Consider the following 24,560-nt stretch of genomic DNA (forward strand, 5'->3'; position numbering starts at 1 on the left):
TAAGGGAAAATAAGGCCGTGTGCCACTGGATTGCCAGGATTTTGTACAAGGTCACAACAGCTGACTGTGCACCACCTACTCTATTTGCTCCAGCGTGGCAATCAGTGAGTGTTGAACAAAGTTTGCACTCTTGCATATACATTCACCGTCCAAAGGTTGGAAGGAAACACATGCTTCCCAGGAGAAAACAGGGCATTTTGTTCTCCAATCAATAAAATACCATAGCAATGAACAAAACATATATTCCTAGTTAAGACAGAATGAAAGAAACAGGAACCAAAATTACAGACTGAATTATAACTGCAGAAATTCAAAAGTGTCATTCTGAACACCTCTGTTTTGTAACTAGAAGAATTTGCAGTGCCCACTATAAATAAAAGTGAATCTAAAGAAAAACTTTTTTTTTTCTTTTTTTTAACACTTAGGATACGAAGCATACAACAGAGAAGGGTTAGCAGGGAACATATTGACCTTCCCTTTTGTCCTGTGACCATCATCAGGACTGAAATGGAGAGAAAATCCTACATTTTGAGTTGGCACTAGAACAGGAATAGAGGGGAAGTTTTCCTATTGGGACATGGTGACATCTGTCTAAGAGCTTTCCCCTTCACTTTGGGGAGGTTTTTCCTTACACTTACTGTTGTGCCAATAGGATGGGAAGGAAAGAGAATTGGCAGCCACAACGGGGCAAAAAAAATAAAAAATCCACCATTCCCTAACAAATGCTTTAAAAAAAAAATATATATATATATATATATATATATATAGAGGAAGTAAACCCTGATGAGTTCCTCTTTCATTCCCTGTAAAGGCAAAGCATAATGGACTACTATGCATCGCATAGTAGTCCATTATGTGTCACTTACCTGACACAGGAGCCAGCGAAGTCACCGCTGTCCCCTGTAGTTCCGAGTGTCCATCTTCTTGGTGGGTCTCCGTGGGTCTCGCTGCTCTGGCGCTGTGATTCGCCGGAGCAGCGATGAGTCACTCCCGCGCATGCGGACGGGAGCCGAGACTCGCGGCATTGCCGTCATCGACGATGCCCGGCTCAGTGCGCCTGCGCGTCGTAGATAGCGGTGCCTGTCTTCGGGCAAATATCTCCTAAACCGTATAGGTTTGGGAGATATTTCTTGGACCTACAGGTAAGCCTTAATCTAGGCTTACCTGTAGGTCAAAGTGGTTTGTAAGGGTTTACAACCACTTTAAGGCCACTACAGCAGCTATGTAATGTGTAGTTTCAACACAGTGAGCAGTTACCTATGCTACCCAAGTATTGTGACTTTGTTTTGGCTATGTGAATCATTCCGATTCTCAGGGCTGTTAGTATGTACTCACCGGTGCTGGTCCAGAGCAAGGTGAGGGGGCCAAACTCGATTTCTAAAAGACTGCTGCCCCAGTTGACGCTGCAGGTCTGGAGGAATCTCAGCTGAAGGACAAGTCATGGCCAATGTATGTCTCTTGGTGCGATTGGCAAGATACCTAGAATACAAGTATACTGGTTAGTTACACAGGTAAAGTTCTCTGATAAATCGCAGAAGCATTAACAAGTGAAATATAAACGGACCTTTGTTGGGATCTAAAGAATGCAATGCTCCTAACACATACTAAAAATTTCAAAACAATAATAAAACTTATTTCAGAGAAAAACTTTTTCAAAGTACAAAGGAGTCTTTATGTTATTCCTGTATTTGCCTACACTTCCTCTGGATGTCATACTTTGCTACGACAACCCAAAACACATCAGTAGTTAAAGGCTGAACTATAGCTAAAGACCTAATTTAATGCAGCTCTGTGATCAATAATACATTATCAAATGTATTTCTCAAATGCAGTTAAGTACCTGGATTTGTTCTGGTATTAGCCCATATATATTCAATATATGCAGAGCAGGGCTAGAGCAGTAGAGGAAGAAGCAGCACATGGAGCTAGTCAGGGCATGTATCCACAAGAAGTAGGCAGATAGGAGAAAGCAGTGTGACAAAACAAAACTGTGCTGCTTCTCCTTTCACTATCCAGTCACAGGCTGCAGTGGGTTCAGGGTGACCTGGGCTCAGAGGAAGTGATGCTGGCCATCAAACCGAGAACATTTAGCAGTAGGAAAAAAAACTACACTGGAAGCATTTTAATGGGCTATTCATTTTCTCTAGTTAATTTTGACGGGCTTTCTGCTTTAATCAGTTCAATCGCAATTCCACTTAAAGTACGTAATCTGTATAACAGACTGAAAGCGTCCTAGAAAATTTGTGAGAATCACCAACACGCTATAGAATTCGTCAGCGCTATATGCAAAGTACAAACAGCAAAAAGAGAAAGAAAAAAAAATTCAGTTGTTTACAAATGCTATCCAAGTACATCTCCTAGTGTTAAGCTAAGCCCATGCTTACTGGTTGTAGGAGTTTAGTAGCTTTATCTATGCTTGGATTACCGATTTAAATGAGCGTTGGTCTCTGAGCTTAAAAGGCATTCAGACCCAAGGCTTATCACACAAATGTTCCAAACCTAAATTCTAAGCAAATATTTTTTCCTACAAGGAAACATCATGGTTGTGACTGAGCATTGAAATTTTAAAATTGATTATTTAAGTGTAATAAAAATTGGGCAAGGCAAAACTAAACTGTAAAAAAAATTAAAAAAAATAAAAAATAGTTAAATGCTGGCCATTTAACAGAACTCCAACATTAACGAAAAATCGTTTGTTTTTGTAATCGCAGTAAAATCCTTTTCTCTGCTGTTCATTGACAGATGCCATCTTAATCTTGACCTTAGGGTTATATCGCCACCTTTAGGAGAGGACTAGGCAGAACTCAAACACAGCACTGCCAGGGGGCGGTCCTACTGGCTATAACCCCTCATTATGCTCCCATCAGCTCAGTTTGTCAAAAAGCAGTACAAACATAAATAGGAGGGGTGGGTGCTGTGTCCGTCAATGAACATCAGAGAAAAGGATTTTACGGTGAGTACAAAAATCCTATTTTCTCTTTCATTCATTGAAGGACACAGCATCTCAAAGTGGGAATAAACTTGCTGACTGTTTTTTTTTTTAACACCTTTAAGGGAAAAGACATAATGAGCTAGTATGCACCGCATACTGGCTCATTATGAAATACTTACCTTAGAACGAGGTGCCGGCATCTCACTCAGTCCACGCCGAATGAGCTGTCATGTTCCCTCGGCGTGTCTTCTGGGTATTGCAGCTCCAGCGATGAGTGGCCAGAGCCGCGATGTTGTCACTCCCTCACATGTGCAGGAGTTTTCTTCCCGGCAGGGTCTGGCGTCTGCTGGACTTTCAGTCGAGAATCCCCGATGCGCATGTGCCACTGAAGTCAGCGGGTCATTGAGAGGGGAATATCTCCTAAACCGTACAGGTTTAGGAGATATTCTTTTTACCTACAGGTAAAGCCTTATTATAGGCTTACCTGTAGGTCAAAGTTAAAAATTTAACTATACAACCACTTTAATCTTGACCTTAGGAACGACCCCAAGCAGTGTCAAAAATGAGGGGTGCCAACTCCACCCATAACAAAAAACTCCTCCTCAGAGGAGTCACAACCTCAAACAGCCGCCTGCAAAACCTTGCGGCTGTAGCATGCAACTGAAGATGCGCCCACATCAACCTTGTAAAATTTGGTGAAAGTGTGAACGGACAACCAGGTTGCCACCTTACACACCTGGGAAACAGCCGCTTTATGTCGGAAAGCACAGGAGGCACCAAATGCCCTGGTAGAATGTGCCTTGACAGGAAAGGGAGGCGCTCGCCCCCTTATGGCATAAGCCTGAACCACAATCTGCCTGATCCACCGAGAAATAGCGGCAGACGAAACCGCCAGGCCCTTCTTCGGACAAGCCACCAATACAGTCCAACAGTCCAACCGCATTGGCAGCCTCCAAGGAACATCCGCTACCATTCATACTAAGTCGGCATACCAAGGACGTCAAGGCCAATCTGGGGCAATCAGAATCACCGGAATCCCCTCGGGCTCCACTCTGCGTAGCAGACTAGGGAAGAGTCTGAGCGGGGGGAAAAGCATAAATCAGCCGATAATGCCCCCATGGGGCCACCAACACATCTGACGCATCTGCCCAGGGATCTTTTGACCTGGCCACAAACCTCTGTACCTTCCGACTGAGCCGATAAGCTAAGAGATCCACATCCGGCATGTCCCACCTTAGGCAAATGAGCCAAAACACTTCCGGATGCAGTGACAAGTCCCCTTGGTCCAGCAACTGATGACTGAGGTAGTCCGCCTGCCAGTTTTCTACGGCCGGAATGTATATGGCTGACAGAGCTGGCACGCGCCGCTCAGCCCACTGTAGGGCGTGAGAGACATCCAGCACTGCAGCTAAGCTCCTTGTCCCTCCTCGACGATTGACATATGCCACCACCTTGGCATTGCTGGACTGGATCCTGACCGGATGGCCCTGCAGCCTCTGCGACCATGTGGAGAGGCACTGCCTAATCGCCCGAAGCTCCAGCACATTGATCGGCAGGCGGGATTCTTCCTGCGTCCAGTGACCCTGGGCAGACTGGATGCCCCAAACTCCCCCCCCCCCCCCCGCCAGTCAGGCTGGCGTCTGTCGTGATTACTGTCCAATGAAGAGGAAGGAACGACTTCTCGGATGCCAAGACCTCAGCCACCAGAGATGCAACTCCCTGACTAGCTGGCTCACCTGAATTTGACAATCCAGGGATGTCGGAGATTTGTCCCATTTGGACAGGATCTCTTTCTGCATGACTCGAGTGTGGAATTGAGCATACGGTACCGCCTCGAAAGTGGCTACCATGAGACCCAGAACTCGCATGCAAAAACACAGCGATGACCACCTGCGGTACACCAATAACTGCACCGCAGATCGAAGAGTCTGCAACTTGTTCGAAGGGAGAAAAACTCTCGCATCTGAGGAGTCTAGAATCAACCCCAAGTACTCCAGGAATGAGTCGGCACCAACACCGACTTCTGCAGGTTTAACACCCAACTAAACTCCCGGAGAGTCTGTATGGTGATCGCCACACCCTCCCTTAAATCTGAGGCGGAAGTTACTCTCAGAAGGTCGTCCAGGAAACCCACGATTGCGATCCCTCATCTCAGGAACACCAGAATTGGGGCCAGACCCTTGGCGCCGTTGCTAGGCCAAAGGGCAGAGCTACAAATTGGTAGTGCTCGTTCCCGACCACCTCTGGTGTGCTTATTGCATATGGGAACATGCAAGTACGCGTTCTTGATGTCCAAAGACGCCAAGAAATCCCCTTGATGCAGAGCAGCGACCATGGAATGAACCAATTCCATCCTGAACCTTCGCACCTTCAAGAAGCAATTGAGGGCCTTGAGATCCAAGACCAGACGGACCCCTTCCTTCTTCGGGACTAAAAAGAGATTGGAGTAGAATCCCTGAAACATTTCCAGGGTCGGTACAGGAACTATCACCCCCCGCAGAAGAAAGCCCTGTACTGCACCAAACAGGACCTCCCGACGAGCCGGAAGAAGATTAAGGACAAGAAAGAAACTATATCAAAGCCTGACAAAACTAGTTTGCATACCCACTGGTCGGAAAGGAGAGAGGTCCACCAGACTGTAAACTCCCGAAGGCGACCCCCCCACCCGAGAGTCAGGCGGGGGCGAACCTTCATGCGGCAGCTGATTTGCTCGAGAGGTTTGGTCAGCGCTGAGGATGCTTTTGTCCCTCAGTGGGCACCTTGTTGGACTGGGACCGCTTACCTGCTGACCCGGGCAAACAAAAAAGCTGCTTATGAGCGGAAAAAGAGGGCCCCTGCCTACAGTGTGGCTCCTTACCTTTTCTGGACTGTGAAAGCAAAGTACTCTTTCCCCCAGTAACATTCTTAATAATGTCATCTAGCGAGGTGCCAAACAGTCTCTCACCTTGGAAGGGCAAATCCGCCAGCACTTTCTTGGATGCCTGGTCCGCAGACCAGCATTTAAGCCAAATGAAGCGACGCAGCACCACTGCTGATACCGTGGCTCTAGAAAGCAAAGGGGCCGTATCCAAGGGCGCATCACAGACATACTTAAAGGGGCCAATACATTTTTATTTTTTTTTAAAGCCAGAAAATACAAACAATGTAGCTGCTAACTTTTAATAAGGACACTTACCTGTCCAACAATCCCGCAATGTCGGCCGCCCTGAGGCCGATCCCTCCATCGGATCGGCTGACGGCGCCTCCATCCTAATGAAGGGAAACAGGAAGTGGAGCCTTGCGGCTTCACTGCCCATTTCCTACTAAGCATGTACGAGTCGCGCTGCGCTTTGTGAATGGCCCCCATTGTTTTTTGGGGGACACACATGTCCCAGAAGGCAATGGGGCCGATCACCGAAGAGGAGGAAGCACCGTGGAATAGGAAGAGGCAGATTAGGAAGACTGCCTAGCAACAGCATTTCAGGTAAGTGAAAACATTTTTTTTTATAGGTGCAGGATATAATTCACTGAGTTCCCATGACTAAAAAAAGCCATCTCCACTTGTAACTGTGGGAGCACTCATCACTGTTCTCTCTGTAGCCCAATTCCAGAATAAGACCCTGGGTATCTGTATGAACATCAGAAGCAGGCAAAAATGTTGGCACAGGGAGTCTGCCAAACCAGGCAAGGTACTGGGAGGAGCGCCAATGTGTGGAGAACTGAGGGATCCATAAGGATGAATCCTGGGTTGTAAGTTGCAAGTTATGGATATGGCTGACACACAAAATATAAAGTGGTGAACGCTATGTCATGGCTGTGAAAAACTATTTAAAGTGTCAGAGCCCAAGTTCACTGAATGGAAATGTTGGTGCCCAAACTGAAAATGCAGGATGAACTTGGCCGAAAACTACAGTTTTAAAAAAATATTTATATATATAAAATTGTATTATATTCGACTTTTTAATTAATCATTCAGCGACCGCGCTATAGCTGAAAGAAGGCTACAGCGCCACGCCTAATTGCCGGGAGGGCGTCCCTGGACGTCTTCCCGTTTACTCGTTCCCCGCACGCCGCCGTGGGGAAAATCTGTGTTGGCTGTGCCCCTTGGACACTGCCAATCACAGATCATGCTAAATGGCCAATCACAGCAGCCATTTAGCACTTGATTGGCGTGTCCAATGGGAGATGATCCCAAGTGTAAACATCTTCTCTCATTGCTGGCTCGCCCTCCTCACACAGAGACTGTGTGTGAGGAGGGAGAGCTTCTGTGCTGCAGCTTGCGAGTTCAATAGTAAAAAAAAACAGTAAATATGGTGCCCATAGTACCTATCAGTGCCACCTGTCAGTGTCACGTGCCATTTATCAGTTCCACCTGTCATCAGTGTCACACATTAGTGCCATCTGTCATCAGTGTCACGTGTCATCATCAATGTCTACAAGATTATTTTCAGCTGAAGAGGCGTACAATATTCTTGTGGCCGACAAGAGCAATGAAGGGCTCTCCGTTTCGGATTCCTCCTCAAATTCTGATTCCGAGTCCGACGTCGACTACAAGCCTGTCCTCAGCAGTGGAACACTGACCGCCTCAGAGGACAACAACAGTCTGCCCGCCAGACGAAGGCGTTCTGGTGAGGAGGCAGTGCCACCCAACAGCACCGCAGTACCTCGGCAAGAAAAGCCATGTACCAGTGGGGTGTCACCGCAGTCCCAAAGGGTTATGTCCCATGCCAGCCTTCCCTATAATAGAACCCCATGTGGCTTCCTCCTAATTCAGGAGAAGCTAACATTCCCCCTTTCACTGCCCAGCCAGGAGTCCAGGTGGACACAGAACATTTTTTCCTGATAGATTTTTTTCCATTTAATTTTTACTGAAGACATGCTAGCATCAATTGTGGCCCACTGCAACCTGTATGCACAACAAATCATAGCAATTAACCCAACGTCCTATTATGCCCGTCCCTATGAGTGGAGAGCCCCAACAGTGGAGTAGTTTAAAAAAAATTTGAGCCTCACATTCTGTATGGGACTAACCAAAAAAAATGAATTACATTCATATTGGTCAACCTTCCCCATCTACCACATGCCCATCTTTTCCTCAGTAATGACCAGAACCAAATATCTCATGATTATGAGATTCCTACACTATAATACCCAGTGCCCTCCCCGAAATGACCCAAATTTTGATAAGCGTTATAAAATTCAGCCACTACTAAATTATTTTTCTGAAATCTTCCCCCAGTCGTTTACCCCAGACCAACACATATGCGTGGATGAGTCCCTTGTCAAATTTACTGGCAGGCTGATCTTCAAACAATTTATTCCCACCAAAAGGGCCTGCTATTGGGTGAAGCTGTATAAATTGTGCGACCAAGCTACAGGGTATACATATGCCTTCATGTTATTCAAAGGGAAGGAAACCCAGCTGCATCCCCCTAATTGCCCAGACTACATGGGATCAAGCGGGAAAGTCATTTGGGAACTCAAACCCACTCGTGGAGAAAGGCTACCATTTGTACGTAGGCAACTTTTATGCAAGTTTGCCCCTATTCCGCAACCTTCACAGAAACACTCCAGCATGTGGTACCGTAAGGACGAAACTGGCAGGGCTTTCCTCAAAGCCTCAGCAACAAGAAGTTAAGAAGATGGGAGATGGCGAGTTTACGGAATGAGGAAATTCTGGCTGTGAAGTGGAGGAACCGAAGGGATGTCTACATGCTTTCTTCGATCCACAATACGTTAGTTGAGATGGCTCAATCCAAAAGCCAACATGTATCCACGAATACAATATGTCCATGGGGGGTGCCGACTTCAACAAAATGCTCGAACCCTACCTTGCCACAAGACGAACACACCAGTAGTATAAAAAAAAGTTTAAATTTATTTGTTTATCTTATTATATGATAAAACACAGCTTATTGACCACAAAAAAAGTCATCAGATGTCATTCATCATTAGCAGCGCTCCTGTCATTCCTATAATGACCAGGTTAAAGTAATGTCCAACACCGAGGATAATATTTATATTGAAACTCAACAATTGGTACTAGAAAGCGATTTAAAATGGTGATAAATAAAAAAGAGCAGAAGGAGTCCAGACACAGGTGGTGATATTTTATCTGTCAGTTGTGCACCCTTCCACCAGATTACTCCACACGTGCATCACATTCCCCTCTGGGGTTCACGCTCACCACAATTCGGAAAATATCAGACCTCACTTTAAATATCACGAAACACTACTTCCTTGCGCCTTTAATACTTCCCAGCTTCCAAAAGGTTCATCCAAAACCACCATATGGAAAAGAAGAAAAGCTCTACATAGTCCAGTTCCATTTACAACTTTTATTAACATCCCACGATGTATCCAATACAATAAAATAAGCCAAACTTGTCCTCTTTAAAACATTGCCACAGACCTTGTCCAGATTTGGCCAAATGCCTTATTGTCATGCAGTATTTAATTGCCACTCGCTGAGAAAGCCGAAAAGTAATTGTGCAAACAGCTGTAGGTACAGTTCACCTCTCCCCATGCCGTCCTATACCACTTACGGTTATTCTCCTTGGTAATTTGGAACGCAAGGCGTCTGGGCATCACTTCCGGTCATCGATAGGTCACCTTGATGCGTTTCGTCATCGTGACTGTCAAAGGGCGTGGCCTAACGACGCAACGTCCCGGTTTATATCTAATCCCCGAGTTAACCCCCCAATACTGCCACTCAGCACTTAGAAGTGTTTAAAAATTTGGAGCTGCAGGATTTAGATAAATTAAAACCCCAAAAGAATATAAACCCCAAGAATATAAAAGAAGGGATTAAGTCTCTGGAAAAAAGGAAGGATATCGTTATCAGACCAGCTGATAAGGGGGGGGGGGGTGGTTATACTGTCTAAAGATTATTATAACAAGCAGTTGATAGAGATGTCCGATGGTGACACATATTGTAAATTAGACAGTGACCCTACTCTGCAGTATAAGAAGGAACTGGAATCTCTGACAGAGTGTGGGTACTGATCACACAAATTATCAGAAAAAGAAAAAAAAATTCCTTATACCTAGTAGTCCTCCTATACCAGCTATATATACCCTGCCCAAAATACATAAAGATCAATTAAACCATCTGCCTAGACCCATTGTGAATGGGATAGGGTCAGTGACAGCTAGGTTAGGCCAATATTTAGACACATTCCTTCAGAAAAGTGTGACAGATACCAGAGCATATCTTAAAGACACTAAAAGTCTGTTACAATTATTGCAGGAGGTTAATTTAACAGGAAGAGATTAAGTATTTTTATGTACTTCAGACGTGACCTCCCTCTACACGGTGATCCAACATGAGGATGCCCTATTAGCCCTCAATTGTGCACTGAGAAAGAGGGAGGTTTTACCACATGGGCAGAAAGTTTTTTTTATGAAATGCTCTTGATTTTTGTCTTGCACATAATTACTTTTGGTTTAATAGTTGTTTTTTCACCCAGAAGAGAGGTGTGGCTATGGGCGCTAGTTTTGCGCCAAGCAAAGCCAACCTCTTTATGGGGGAATGGGAAGACAAGGCAGTATTCCATCAGAATAGGGAAGAACTACTATTTTACAGACGCTATATAGACGATCTGCTCCTGATTTGGGCAGGATCAAAAGTATCTCTAGAATTGTTTTTTACAGGGTTTGAATAATAATAGTAATAATATCAGATTGACGAGTCAATACAGTCTGAAAGAAATCAATTTTTTAGAGGTCACTATATTAAGAGTCAATGACACCTTGTAAACAAAAGTGTTTTTTAAATCTACTGACAGAAATAGCTTCTTACCTGTACATAGCAGTCACCATCCTCAGTGGCTTGAAAATATCCCTAAAGGGCAAATAATGAGGGTGAAACGTAATTGTTCCACATCTGAGGATTTTTTGGAACAATCGTCGGTTTTAAAGGATAGGTTTGTGGAAAAGGGTTATAAACCCCAATTTTTAGACACAATACTGGAAGAAGTGGGCTCCATACCTAGATAAGACATTTTGAAAGATAAGGAGGTGATGGTGACTAATAGCAATAACCATGAATGGGGCTTTATATCCAATTTTCATTCTCAGTTTAGGGAGGTTGAATCACTGTTAAGTGTCCATTGGCATATACTATGTCTTGACAAGACCTGGCAAAAGGAATTACCGTCAAAACCTAAGTTTATATACAGGAGGGCACAGAGTGTTGGTGATGCAGTGGTAAAAAAGGTTTTAGACCCCCCTTGCCGGCCTCCCACATTTTGGGATAAAAACAGTTTTTTTCTCTTGCAGAAAGTGCAAACCATGTTGAGAAGTATCACGCCAAATAAGAGGTATTGATAAGTTTGCCTCCACATCTAACAATAAAGAATTTACTATTAGTGAATTCATTACCTGCAATACAACACACGTAGTCTACGTTTTGAAATGCCCTTGCGGGTTAATGTACGTTGGTAGAACTAAACGACTATTGCATATCAGAATAGCGGAACATATCCCCAATATATAACGATTGGGTATAAGGACCATAATGTGTCCTTACATTTCAAGTTGTTTCACGAACAGGATCCCTCAAGGTTGTTGTTTTGGGGTATAGACCACATTAAACCATCCTGGAGGGATATAAATATGGTACGAGAACTTTCAAAGCATGAAACCCAATGGATATTTCTGTTGGACACATTGGCCCCTAAGGGGTTGAATATAGAACTGCATATAAATTGTTTTATTAGCGATTATTGAGTTTTATGGCTAATATAGTTCTATATTTTATGAATGATGCGAGGGGGTCTTTTTACATATAAATAAAAGGTGTGGCTGATTGTGTTTTTTATGAATAATGCTGCCCCTCTCCCTATACACATATAGAAGCGAGGTATACATTTGACTCTCTCTCTCTGGTTCTCTGCACTGATTGTTCATGTTTGTATTTTATTTTTATTTTTTGTTTTTCATTTTTACTTTTATTTTTCTTTATATATTTTTTGTATTTTTATATTTTTCTTTATATTTTTTCCATCTTTATTTCTATTCTCATTTTTATTTTATTCTTATTTTTATTTACTCTTATTTTTCATTCCTTGTTTATTCTTATAATTTAATTATTTTCATTTATATTATTTGTAGTGTATTTATGTTTTGTATTACAGTGTATGCACTTTATAGGGATAAATGTGAAGAATAAATAGATATGATACTTCCGATATTTGACTGCTGAAGGTGAATAGATTGTTTTTTTACAATTGTAATGACTGGTAACTTGATGTCATGCCGTTGACAATCTAGCCTGTTGAGACACTTTACCCGACGTTTACCGATGCACCTATAGTGACGGTGGCGGAGTGGAGAATTATAGGGTTAATCCTGATAACTCGGGGATTAGATATAAACCGGGACGTTGCTTCGTTAGGCCATGCCCTCAGACAAAGTCGTGATGACGAAACGCATCAAGGTGACCAAGCGACGACTGGAAGTGATGCCCAGACGCCTTGCGTTCCAAATTACCAAGGAGAATAAGCAGAAGTGGTATTGGACGGCATGGGGAGAGGTGAACTGTACCTACAGCTGTTTGCACGATTACCCTTCGGCTTTCTCAGCGAGTGGGATATATAAAGTGAGGCCTGATATTTTCGGAATTGCGGTGAGTGTGAACCCCAGAGGGGAGTTTGACGCACGTGTAGAGAAATCTGGTGGAAGGGTGCACAACTGACAGATAAAATATCACCACCTGTGTCTGGACTCTCTTTCTGCTCTTTTTATCACCATTTGAAATCGCTTTCTAGTACCAATTGTTCAGTTTCAATATAAATATTATCCACGGTGTTATATTGGACATTGATTTAACCTGGTCATTATAAGAATGAGAGGAGCGCTGCTAATGATGTTAATGATTTTTTGTGGTCAATAAGCTGTGTTTATCATACAAGATATTGTATTTTTATGTATTAAGTAGCTGTTTTGCACAAAGTTAAAGGGATATTTTTATTTTGTGTATTTATATTTATTATAATATTTAAATACCATTGCGCTGAGTGAAGGAGATAGTGGCACTGGTAGCGCAAATTATTAATTTGTTTAATTTGGCCATATACAACAGCTATATTATCTATTGCAAATCCACTGAAAGCCCCAAACTCTTCCTTGGCTACCAGGAGGAAATCACCACTGCCCTTATTTTTTGGAACGGCCCACCAGAAAACATTTGATCCGATGTGATTAGCAGACTCTCCAAAACTCAATTTTCCTGATAAAATCCCTCCCAGACCAAAAATGTCAGAAAAAATGCCAGGTCTGCTCCAAAGGAAGAGTTAGAACACACACCACTTATCATTGTCCCCAATTTCTTTCCCAACCAGGCCTCTGTATAGTTGACTGTTTCCGACGTTACCATACTTCACTAAATTAACAGTGAAGTATGGTAAACCTAACCCTCACTTCTTGCCATTTACCTTCACACCCCTTATGCCTCTGCTTGCTCTGTAACTGACCCTGGCTTGTTATTCGATCAAGCTTCTGTCTACCGACACTGTACATACCACTGCTTGATCTGGAACTGGACTGTTTGACCACGGTTTTTGCCTGCCTCTTGGACTAACCTTGTACCCTGCCACTGGTCTAGGCTTCATAACACAGGGGTCTCACATATGTGAGGGGCTCCAGAATTGTTTTTCTGGATTAAGAATTTTTTTTGTTTTCTCATTCCTAGATTAGGGTTTGGAGACTGTCAGGCTTCAAAGATTTGGGTGGGAGAAGCCTCTACCCCTGTCCCCATTCTGTCCTGAATGAGGCCCTACTTCTGCCTGCTGCCTGTAGGACCTATGCCATCATGTCTGTCGCATGAACTGACCACACCACGTGGACCATGTTCCTGCCTGCTACCTGTACTGACTATGTACCGTATTCCTGCCTGTTGCCTGGACAATTGTGTTCGCTTTTCCCTGCCTGCTGCCTGGACCAGTGCTACCCTCCTGTAGACAACTGCGCTACTAAAACCACAGGTAATCTTTTGTTTACCCTTTGCTCAGCAGAATGTATTTTGGAGTGTAATTCTTGGTATGTGCATATTATGTGCTTGCTATGTGTCCCTAGAACACCTGACGGTTATAGTTGCATGTTGGGCCTCTGTATGTGGCCAGGCTGTGTAAAAGTCTCACACGTGGTTTCGCCATACTCAGGAGTAGCAGAATGTATTTTGGGGTGTAATTTTTGCTATGTACATGCTATGTGTTGGAAATATCATAGAAATGGACGACTTTGCGTTAAAAAAATGGGTTTTCATTTTTCCCCACACTTTCCAAAAACAAAAAAAATTAACCGTTCAAAAGACGCATTATGCCTCATAGATTATATGTTGGGGTGTTGGCTTTCCCAAATGGGGTCATTTTGTGGGAGTTTCTATTGTCCTGGTGCTCCAGGGCCTTCAAAAGTGTAATAGGTGGTTGAGAACTGAGATGTGTAATTTATGCTCCTAAAACCTTTGAAAGAACGGAGGGATCATGCTCCTGGCCCACCTTACGCCCACCACGCGCATTACGCTCGCTGTCTGAGTTGGTGAGTGTGTTTGGCTAAACATCTATACAAATTAAATGTTCATTCACCCATATACTTTTATATGGATAATATGGTTCATTATCTTTTTATATAAAATTCCATAGGAATTTATGGTCGCATCAGCTCCTGATGAGTGGACGACTTCGACTATGCCATGTGCACGCCTTTTCATGCATATCAAATACTTTTTATTGTCTGTATATTTTACAATTAATAATTCCATGGTGAAATTTAAAAATGGTCAAATTTACCTCCACTATCCAAGTGCTTCATTTAATGTCCCAATTCCCTTTTGTACCCAACTAAAATCCTTGAAGGTGCCATTTCGACATTAGGCCTCTGTATGTGGCCAGGCTGTGTAAAAGTCTCACACATGTGGTATCGTCATACTCAGAAGTAGCAGCAGAATGTATTTTGGGGTGTCATTTTTGCTATGTACATGCTTTGCGTTGGAAATATCTTATAAACAACTTTGTGTAAAAAAATAAATGCGTTTTCATTTTTCTCCCACATATTCCAAACACTTCTGGAAAAAAATGAACCGTTCAAAAGACTCATTGTTCCTCATAGATTATATGATGGGGTGTTAGTTTTCCAAAATGGGGTCACTTTGTGGGCATTTTCATTGTCCTGGTGCTCCAGGGCCTTCAAAAGTGTAATAGGTAGTCGACAAGTCAGATGTGTAATTTATGCTCCTAGAACGCCTGCATGTTGGGCCCTCTCTATGTGGCTAGGCTGTGAAAAAGTCCCACCCATGTGGTATCGCCATACTGAGGAGGTGTAGCAGAATGTATTTTGGGACGTCAACATGCCATGTGAGAGATATAACCTATTACAATGACAATTTTGTCGGAAAAAAATAAATAAATAAAAATCTTAATTTTGCAAAGAATTGTGGGAAAAAAAATGACAACATCAAAAACATCACCATGCATCTTACTAAATACCCTGGAATGTCTACTTTCAAAAAAGGGGTCATTTGGGGGGGGGGGGGGGTATTTGTACTTTCCTGGCTTGCTTGGGTCGGTCGCAAGAAAGAGGCCACCGGTACATCAGGTGTGATCAATTTTTTATGATTTGCACCATAGCTTGTAGACTAACTTTCACACAGACCAAATAATATCCACTAATTTGGGTTATTTTTACCAAACATATGTAGCAGTATAAATTGTGGCCAAAAGTTATGAAGAAAAATTAATAATTTGCAAAATGTTATCATAGAAACTAAGAAATTTTTTTTTCTAAATTTATAGTGCAAAAAAAAAAAAACAGGTGATCAAATACCACCAAAAGAAAGCTCCATCTGTATGAAAAAAGGACACAAATTTGGATACAGTATTACATGACTGAGTAATTGTCATTCAAAGTGTGAGAGCACTGAAAGCTGGCTGGGGGGGGTTAATAACATCAATTTAAATGAATATTAATTTATTTGTTGCCCATTATTGCCACCTTTAGGCTGGGTTTACACCCGTGCAATCACAGACATTGAATGCGAGTCGCACCGCATTGCTGTGGAGATCACATGAGAGGTCTGTGTGATGCAAATCCAGTCATATAAACTGTATAACTAAAATCACATCACATTCGCACCAATAGGGTTCAGGACCATTTGGTCGCATTGGAATCAGATGGCATGGGTGTTCACAACTATTCGATCTGATTCCTGCACCATTTGACTGTTTGCACTGCGATCTGATCTGGGGGTGTCACTACCTTCACACTGACACACCCAGCGGTTCGCAGATGTGACATATTTTAGACTTATAGAGATATAGTATATGGTTACATCATGCCAGTAACACTTTGAAAACAATGAGCCTAATGTATTTGTTTGTATTCTGAAAGAACGGTTCACAAAATAAGCTTCAGTTTCCAGTACAAGTTAGCAAATAAAATCTCGTCATTAGGGCTATTTAGATTCCCTTAGTAGTTATACATTAAAGTAGAAAAATCTAATTTGCTTTTGCAACATTGCTGCCATCTAGTGGGCCGTTAGTAGTCTCCCTACTCATTCAGGTTTTTCTAAAATGCTAATATTTTAAAGAATGCACCGTGGTACCCAATCCATTACTTTCTCTGCAATAGGTTAAGCAAATTATATTAAAGTAACTCTTAGTAAAATCAGCTAAAATAATGTAACTAAATTATAAAGAGCTTCACTTTGGAGTGACTAAATCGCAATGTAAATATACAGTGCTTTGAGAAAGTATTCATACCCCTTGAAATTTTCCAAATTTTGTCATGTTACAACCAAAAAAAATTTTTTTCGGCATACATGCCTGTAAAATCCTATTCTTTGAATACATCACGGAACACAGAGTTAGGCTAATATTCATTACCTACCGTGTTATACTCCATTCTCGGTGAATGGACACTGGTAGATAAAGTCTTAGACAGAAGTCCCCCCCCCCCCCCCCCATATAACCCCCCCTATACAGCAAGTACTTCAGATTTGTAGCAAGTATTGAATCCTCAAAAGAGGGAGAGGGACCTCTGTGTCCCGTGATTTATTCAAAGAAAATAATTTTACAGGTATGCCGAAAAAAATCTTATTTTCTTTATCATACATCATAGGACACAGAATTAGGCTAATATTCTTTACCTACTGGGGCGTCCCAGAACAATAGCCTTGAGGGGAGGGAGACACCCTGCCAAACAAAAATAGCCATTACTTTAAACAGTAGCCTGTAGTACACTATGGGCGAAAGTCAAATCTCTGGCTGCTCTAACATCTACCCGATAAAAATTTTTGAACGTATGCACTGAAGACCAGATAGCAGTCTTACAAATATGAGACACAGATACTTGACGGTGAAAAGTCCTGATAGAATGAGCTCTCACCCTGAAGGGGAAAGCCCTACGTTTCAGGCCATAGGCCTGAATGATCAACTGGCGGACCAAATTGGCAATGGAAGCCTTGGAAGCCCCTTCTTGGGTCCTTCTGGTAAAAAAAGAAAAAAAGAAAAAAAAAGTCTGATCCTTGGACCTCCGCAGATCTAGACAAACTGACTGCCTGGACGATGTCCAAGGAATGCAGCCGTCTCTCTTCTGCCAAACGAGGCGGAAAGAAAAAAGGCGGCAAAACAACGTCCTGATTTAAATGAAAGGCTGACCCACCTTAAGCAAGAAGGATAGAATAGGACTCAACCCCACATTGCCTTGGTGATGATTTAGGTACGGTTTCCTACATGAAAGGGCCACCAATAACGACACCTTTCTAGTCGAGGTTATCGTCATCAGAAAAGCTAGCGTGCATGACAGCAAGACCAATGGAATTTCCTTGATAGGCTCAAATGGTTGTTTCTGTAACACAGACAGCACCAAATTTAAGTCTAGGTGGTTTATATAGGCCACTGCAGTAGCATTGTTGGACTTAACTCTGATAGGGCAGTCTGGATGCTCCATCGTCCAGGTCTGTAGGGCCAGACGTACTGCCCGCAACTCTGTTCTGCCCTTGACCATCTCCCCTGAGCTGTGAGACCCTCTAGGGTCACTCCCCAACCCGAGAGACTGGCGTCTGTGGTCAGCACTCTGCAAGACACCATGAGGAAGGATCTTCCCTTTTGCAGGTTCTGATCCTGCAACCACCAGCGTAGGCTTAAGCATGCCCAGAAAAGAGAAAAGAACATAAGATAATCCAGGGCTTGCCCTCTCCCTGTTCCAAGCCGACAAGATATCCTGTATTATAGGCCTGGAAAGGAACTGGGCATAGGGCACAGCCTCAAAGGATGTCCCCTATCCTTCCTAGAAGACTCATACAGAGACCCTTGGCTGGACCGTATCTGGGATCAAACCTAAATACTTCAGACTTTGAGCTGGTCTCAAAGATTACTTTTCGGTATTTATGACCCAGCCCAGGCTTTCTAAATACCACACTGTGCAGGCTATGCAATGTTCTAGAGCCTGTGGTGAGTGATCTCTTTACAGAAGGTCGTCCAGGTAATCCAGGTACGTTCCTCTACTGCAAAATTGCATGAACTTGATGTAGTTGAAAGATAGGAATGTGTAAATACGTGTCCTTGATATCGATGGAGGCTAAGAAGTCTCCCATCTGGAGCATGGCTACTACTGAGAAGACAGACTCCATCCGAAATGACTAGACTAACAGATGCTGGTTCAGGGATCTTAGATTCAAAATGGGCCTTGTGTCCCTGTTTGGTTTTTGAACTGTGAACAGGTTCAAATAAAACCCTCGTCCCTTTCGGATTACAGGAACCTGTATAATCAATCCCTGATGCACTAAATGATCTTGTACCTGAAAGTATAAGTTTCTCTTTGGAGGATCTGAGGGAACGCTGGATATTAGAAACCTTTGAGGGGAACCCTCCACAATTCCAGTTTGTAACTGTGGGATACTGTCAAGGTGACCCACTCGTCCTGAACCACTGTTGTCCAAATGTCTGCAAAGTGCAGCTAAATACTGACTAAATCGTTTTTTTGCCCCACTGTATACCACATTTACCACTAACTAATGCCAAATTGCAATGCAAGGAGATAGTTTAAAATACATTTTAAATAAAATATATATATATATATATATATATATATATATATATATATATATATATATATATTCAATTGTATTATATTCAACTTTTTTATTAATATCATGAATTTAAATTTATTGTGTTAAAAATCCTGCTTGCTGCATATTTGCAAAACCACATCAAAAGTGCACCTCCCTATTGAAAGGTATTGAGGAAGTCTTTTGCAGACTTCAACAGGTTTTCTTCTAAGATTGCCCTGTATTTGCTCCATTCATCTTCCCATCAACTCTGACCAGCTTCCATGTCCCTGCTTAACCGCTTGCCAACCCAGCACACGACAATGTACGTCAGCACAATGGCGCGGCTGCACAAATGGGCGCACCTGTACGCCCCTTTAAGATGTGGCTTAGTGGGCGCGCGCACGCCTGTAGAGTACTCTGTGAGCACGCCCACGGGTCCCGTGGAATAGATGTCCGATTGTGACACGAAGTAACAGAATGGGGAGATGCTTATGTAAACAAGGCATTTCCTTGTCCTGCCTAGCAACATGACAGGGATATACTGCTCCCCGTCATTGGGAGTGTTGATCTATCATGTTGTAGTGAGCCCATCCCCCCACAGTTAGAATAACTCCCTAGGACAAACTTAACCCCTTGATCGCCCCCTAGAGTTTAACTCCTTCCCTGCTAATGTCATTTACACAGTAATCAGTGCATTTTTATAGCACCGATCGCTGTATAAACGTCACGTACGTGCTGCGACGTCACGTTCTCGCGCTTGCGTGGTGATGTCATTTGTGACACCGGACGCAGTGAGTGTTTACCATCGGCGTGTAACACGAGGGAGGAAGGCGCCTATGAGTGCTGGTCTCTCTGACATGGTCACCCTCTCTTTCTAAGCACACAACGCAATGTTGGTGGGGCTTTGTTGGCGGGCGGTCCGTCCTCTCAATTTCACATCCTCTTTGGACTCTCTGCTTGTTCTGACTGACACTTCCACTCACTTTTTTGGAGTCCATATTACACTTTTAGCCTCACGTAATTCCCATTTCATGGATTTTTCCTCTGGCCCTATGGTGGTTCCTTCTTTATCTATCTTCATTCAATTCTCAAATTTTCCTTTTTCTCACTTGGGTGTTTCTCCCTTTCCATTCCACCTTCTCTTACCTTTAGGTAAGAGTGTTAGGACCATAGTTATGGTGTTCCCTCTCTTCCTATTTTTAAATCAATTACCATTGATTATGAATTTTAATTTTATTATAGACACTCCCAATGTACAGCTGCTCCTGATGAGTGGAAATAACCCACGAAATGCGTCAAGAAAATGTATTTGTTTACTATGGGTCTAAATGTCTGAATCAATTAATTTTTATTCTCTGTTGTTTTTTCATATATTGGACACGCTGTTGGTTCATTATTTATCCTTATTTAGGGCGGCACAGTGGTGTAGTGGTTAGCACTCTCGCCTACCAGTAAGAAGGGTCGCTAAGCACGACACTACCTGTCTGGAGTTTGCATGTTCTCCCTGTGCCTGCGTGGGTTTCCTCCGGGTACTACGGTTTCCTCCCACACGCCAAAGACATGCAGGTAGGGAAATTGGCTTCTGTCCAAAATTTACCCTAGTATATGAATGGGGACCTTGGATTGAGGGCTCCCTGAGGGTAGGACTGATGTGAGTGTGCAATGTACAGGGATAGGGACAATTGTAGACACTCAGGTTGAACTGGTGTCTTTATTCAACCTTACTATGTAACTATGTGCAATAGTGATCTACTAACCATGTTTTTCATATTCTTTTATTGTATATATTGGTTTACTATTAATGTTACCTATGCACAATTATGATAATACAATTTATATTATTACTTTTGGTTGATTCATTCTACCTAAATGTGTATCATATAAAGTCCCATTCCCCTCTTTGTACTGTACAGCCATGGACTCATATAAAGTCGCAACCTATTTTGTAGACACTATAACTTTTCTGCAATCCAATCAACATACGCTTATTGTGATTTTTTTTTAACAAAAATATGTAGAAGAATACATATCGGCCTAAACTATAACACCAAAAGAAAGCTCTAATTGTGGGGGGGGGGGTAAAAAAAAAAAAAAAGACATAAATTTTGTTTGGGTGCAACGTAGCATGACCGCGCAACTGTCAGTTAATGCAGCGCAGTGCCATATCGCAAAAAGTGCTCTGGTCAGGAACAGGGTAAATTCTTCAGGGGCTGAAGTGGTTAAGAAAAGAATCCCCACATTATGATGCTGCCAACATGTTTCACAGTGGGGATGGTGTGTTCAGGGTGATGTGCAGTGTTCGTTTTCCACCACACACAGGGTTTTGCTTTTAGGCCAAAATGTTTAATTTTGGTTTCATTTGACCAGAGCACCTTCTTCCACATCTTCCCACATGGCTTCTCGCAAACGGGACATCTTATAGCTTTCTTTCAGCAATGTCTTTCTTCTTGCCACTCTTCCATAAAGGCCAAGTTTGTGGAGTACATGACTAATAGTTGTCCTGTGGACAGATTCTCACACCTGAGCTGTGGATCTCTGCAGCTCCTCCAGAGTTACCATGGGCCTCTTGGCTGCTTCTGATTTAATGATCTCCTTGCCCGGCCTGTCCATTTAGATGGACAGCCATGTCTTGGCAAGTTTGCAGTTGTGCCATACTCTTTCCATTTTCAGATGATGGATTGAACAGTGCTCTGTGAGATGTTCAAAGCTTGGGATATTATTTTAACCTAACCCTGCTTTAAACTTCTCCACAACTTTATCCTTGACCTGCCTGGTGTGTTCCTTGGCATTCATGATGCTGTTTGCTCACTAAGGTTCTCCAACAAACCTCTGAGGGCTTATCGGAACAGCTGTATTTATACTGAGATTTCATATAGAGATCCATTTACTAATTGGGTGACTTCTGAAAGCAATTGGTTCCATTAAGTTTTAGTTAGGGGTATCAGAGTAAAGGGGGCTGAATACAAATGCATGCCACTCTTTTCAGGTATTTATTTGTAAAAAAAAAAAATTGAAAACCATTTATCAACTATGTGCCACTTTGTGTTGGTCTATCACAAAATTCCAATAAAATACATTTACGTTTTTGGTGGCAACGTGATAAAATGTGGAAAAAAAAGGGATGTGAATATTTTTTCAAGACAGTGTGAATATATATATATATATATATATATATATATATATATATATATATATATATATATATATATATATATATATATATATATATATATATATATATATATATATATATATATACATATATATATATATACACATATATATATATACACATACACATATATATATATACATACACACACACACACACACACACACCCCCCCCCAAACACACGTCTTTGGCTGCATTCACACCTGAGTGTTTCAAAGTCGCATGTTTTTACCATGATTTTGCCCGCGTTTGTAGAAGGCAGAAAAACACTTGTAATCTGCCCCAAAGAAGCTCATGTTCTTTTTTGAGCTTAGGGTGTTTTTTGGGCGTTTTGCTTCAGGTGACAAAATGCTCAGATGTGAACAGGCGCCATGGAAATGAATGGGATTTTGCTTGTTGGGCATTTTTCAGCCTTTTTTTTCCAAGCGTTTAACAAGCTGAAAATGGTCAGGTGTGAATGCAGCCTTAAGTAATTTTTGTATTTCCTATTGTCTAGTTAATAGTGCCATCAAAATGCATTGGCTTTTGCTAAATAAAATATTTTATATTTGTTTCAAGCCCTACTGATACAGATACCACAACATTTCTTCAAACAAGCACACTCACTTTTTGTTAAATTAATTTGGGCACATACGAGACCTCGCCTCCCCAGACGTTACCTAAACATTATTGGTGTTTAGTTCTTCCAGATGCGAGGAAATAATTCTTGGCCGTATAGCTTGGGAGAGTCACTGACTGGAGTCGGCACTATAAGAGTAAACTTTGGGCACAACTGGAACAAGCTCAAACCGTCATCCAATTGAAAGAAGCCTTATGGTGTTTCAAATGCTAACCTTCAGTGCTGAAAACGTATTCTCTAATTGCATCACACTATGTATGTGCTTCAAGACCATCTTCCCAGCTTCCCTCTCCACTAGAGATTCATTGTTTACCATATTAGGCAACCTGGCGTTTTCCCCCTGAACTTGGAATGTCTGTGTTTAAGACACTCTCAGAGGTTAGGACCGCGCATTTAATTTTTTTGGACCATTGGCCTTCCCTCCAGTCATTGACGAGTAGTACTGGCTGTTTTCAACTTCCTTTTTGGAATGTCTTACAACTGCATCACTTCTTAAGCTTCATACACACACAGATTTTCTGCAGATTTTTTCCTTCAGATTTACCAAAACCATATAATATGAGGTCAAACCTTAAGAGTTTCAATTTGTATGCAATCAGGCAGGCCCTTGCACTACATGGTTTTGGTAAATCTGAAGACTAAAATCAGTAGAAGATCTGATAGTGTGTATGGGGCTTGACATTCCATTGTAAATCCTACCCAATGTAATCGTAACTTGACTGAAGGAACTGGAACTCTGACGTAAGCGTTATCAAAGACTTATACTTTGTTTTATCAAACCCCCCCCCCTCCCCCCCAAACAATCACAACTATCTTTATTACAGAAATAGGAGGTAGACAAACCACTCCTTTAAGGCAATCTAACAATTTGTATGAAAATACAGGAGTCCAATTCTGACTAGATGGTACTATACGCCACAGTTATTACATAAATATTACGCAAACGCCACTGATAGCTGTGAGAGATGTCAGATGGACAGGGGAACGCTCCTCCATATATTCTGGTCTTGCCCTAAATTGAAACATTTTTGGACAACTGTCCAGAATATCACCCAAAAATTCACAGACCATAGAATTCCTAACAATCCTGTTTTTTTTTTACTCCCTGTTACCACAATTCCATTGAAACAATACCAAAAATCAATTGTACGACATTTATTGAATGCTGCCAAATCCTACATTCCTCTACTTTGGAAGAAAAATGCCTCCCTCTACTGGGACTTGGTTGCACAAGGCAGAAGATATAAATAAACTGGAGGACTTGGTCCTTACAGCACAGAATAAACGTGAAAAGCACTCTAAAACATGGAGACTAGGGAACATGTTTATTCTATCTGACGAAGGGGTGTCTCTGTTCGGCTCATAGATGGTCTCTAGTGAAAGCTTAGCTTACACACAGGGCTTATGGAAGTTCCTCGCCACCCAGATTCCCCCCTCCATCTCTTTTCAAACAAACCCGCTCATCTATTCTAATTATGTTACTCTATGTCCTTCTTTTACTAGTGCCATTTCCATTTTCCTCTGTTCCTAGGAACACATAATGAAGTGCAGGGTTGGGGCAGTTCGGGCCTCATTCTGTGGCAATTCTGTTTGTCATCCAACAACATGAGACAAGGATGTTTTTTGTGGAAATTCCTTTTATTGTAATACTAAATGAACCTTTATTTCATTTCATTGTCCCATTGTTGGGAATATTGTATATTATTTATGTGGAATTGACCACAATCGCTTTATGTTGTTGTAATTGAACTTGCCTTCCCTGAGTTTTAAATCAATAAAAATTATATTTGAAAAAAAAAAAAAAAAGAAA

The 24,560-nt window shown here is 42.1% G+C and overlaps 1 protein-coding gene across 3 annotated transcripts in view; it reads right to left on the minus strand.

Annotated features, from left to right (window-relative positions):
• The window catches only part of SIK3 (SIK family kinase 3), a 274,128-nt gene that overhangs the window by 43,646 nt on the left and 205,922 nt on the right, over nt 1-24,560 (minus strand). For all 3 annotated transcript variants that reach the window (XM_077456978.1, XM_077456979.1, XM_077456977.1), the window contains exon 15: nt 1,336-1,479. In XM_077456978.1, coding sequence (XP_077313104.1) covers nt 1,336-1,479 — 144 coding nt within the window. The remainder of the gene's footprint in view (nt 1-1,335; nt 1,480-24,560) is intronic.

The sequence above is a fragment of the Lithobates pipiens genome, unplaced genomic scaffold, assembly GCF_037356315.1.
Source record: "Lithobates pipiens isolate NorthernLeopardFrog02 unplaced genomic scaffold, aLitPip1_a1.2 Scaffold_27, whole genome shotgun sequence".
Taxonomy (NCBI): domain Eukaryota; kingdom Metazoa; phylum Chordata; class Amphibia; order Anura; family Ranidae; genus Lithobates; species Lithobates pipiens.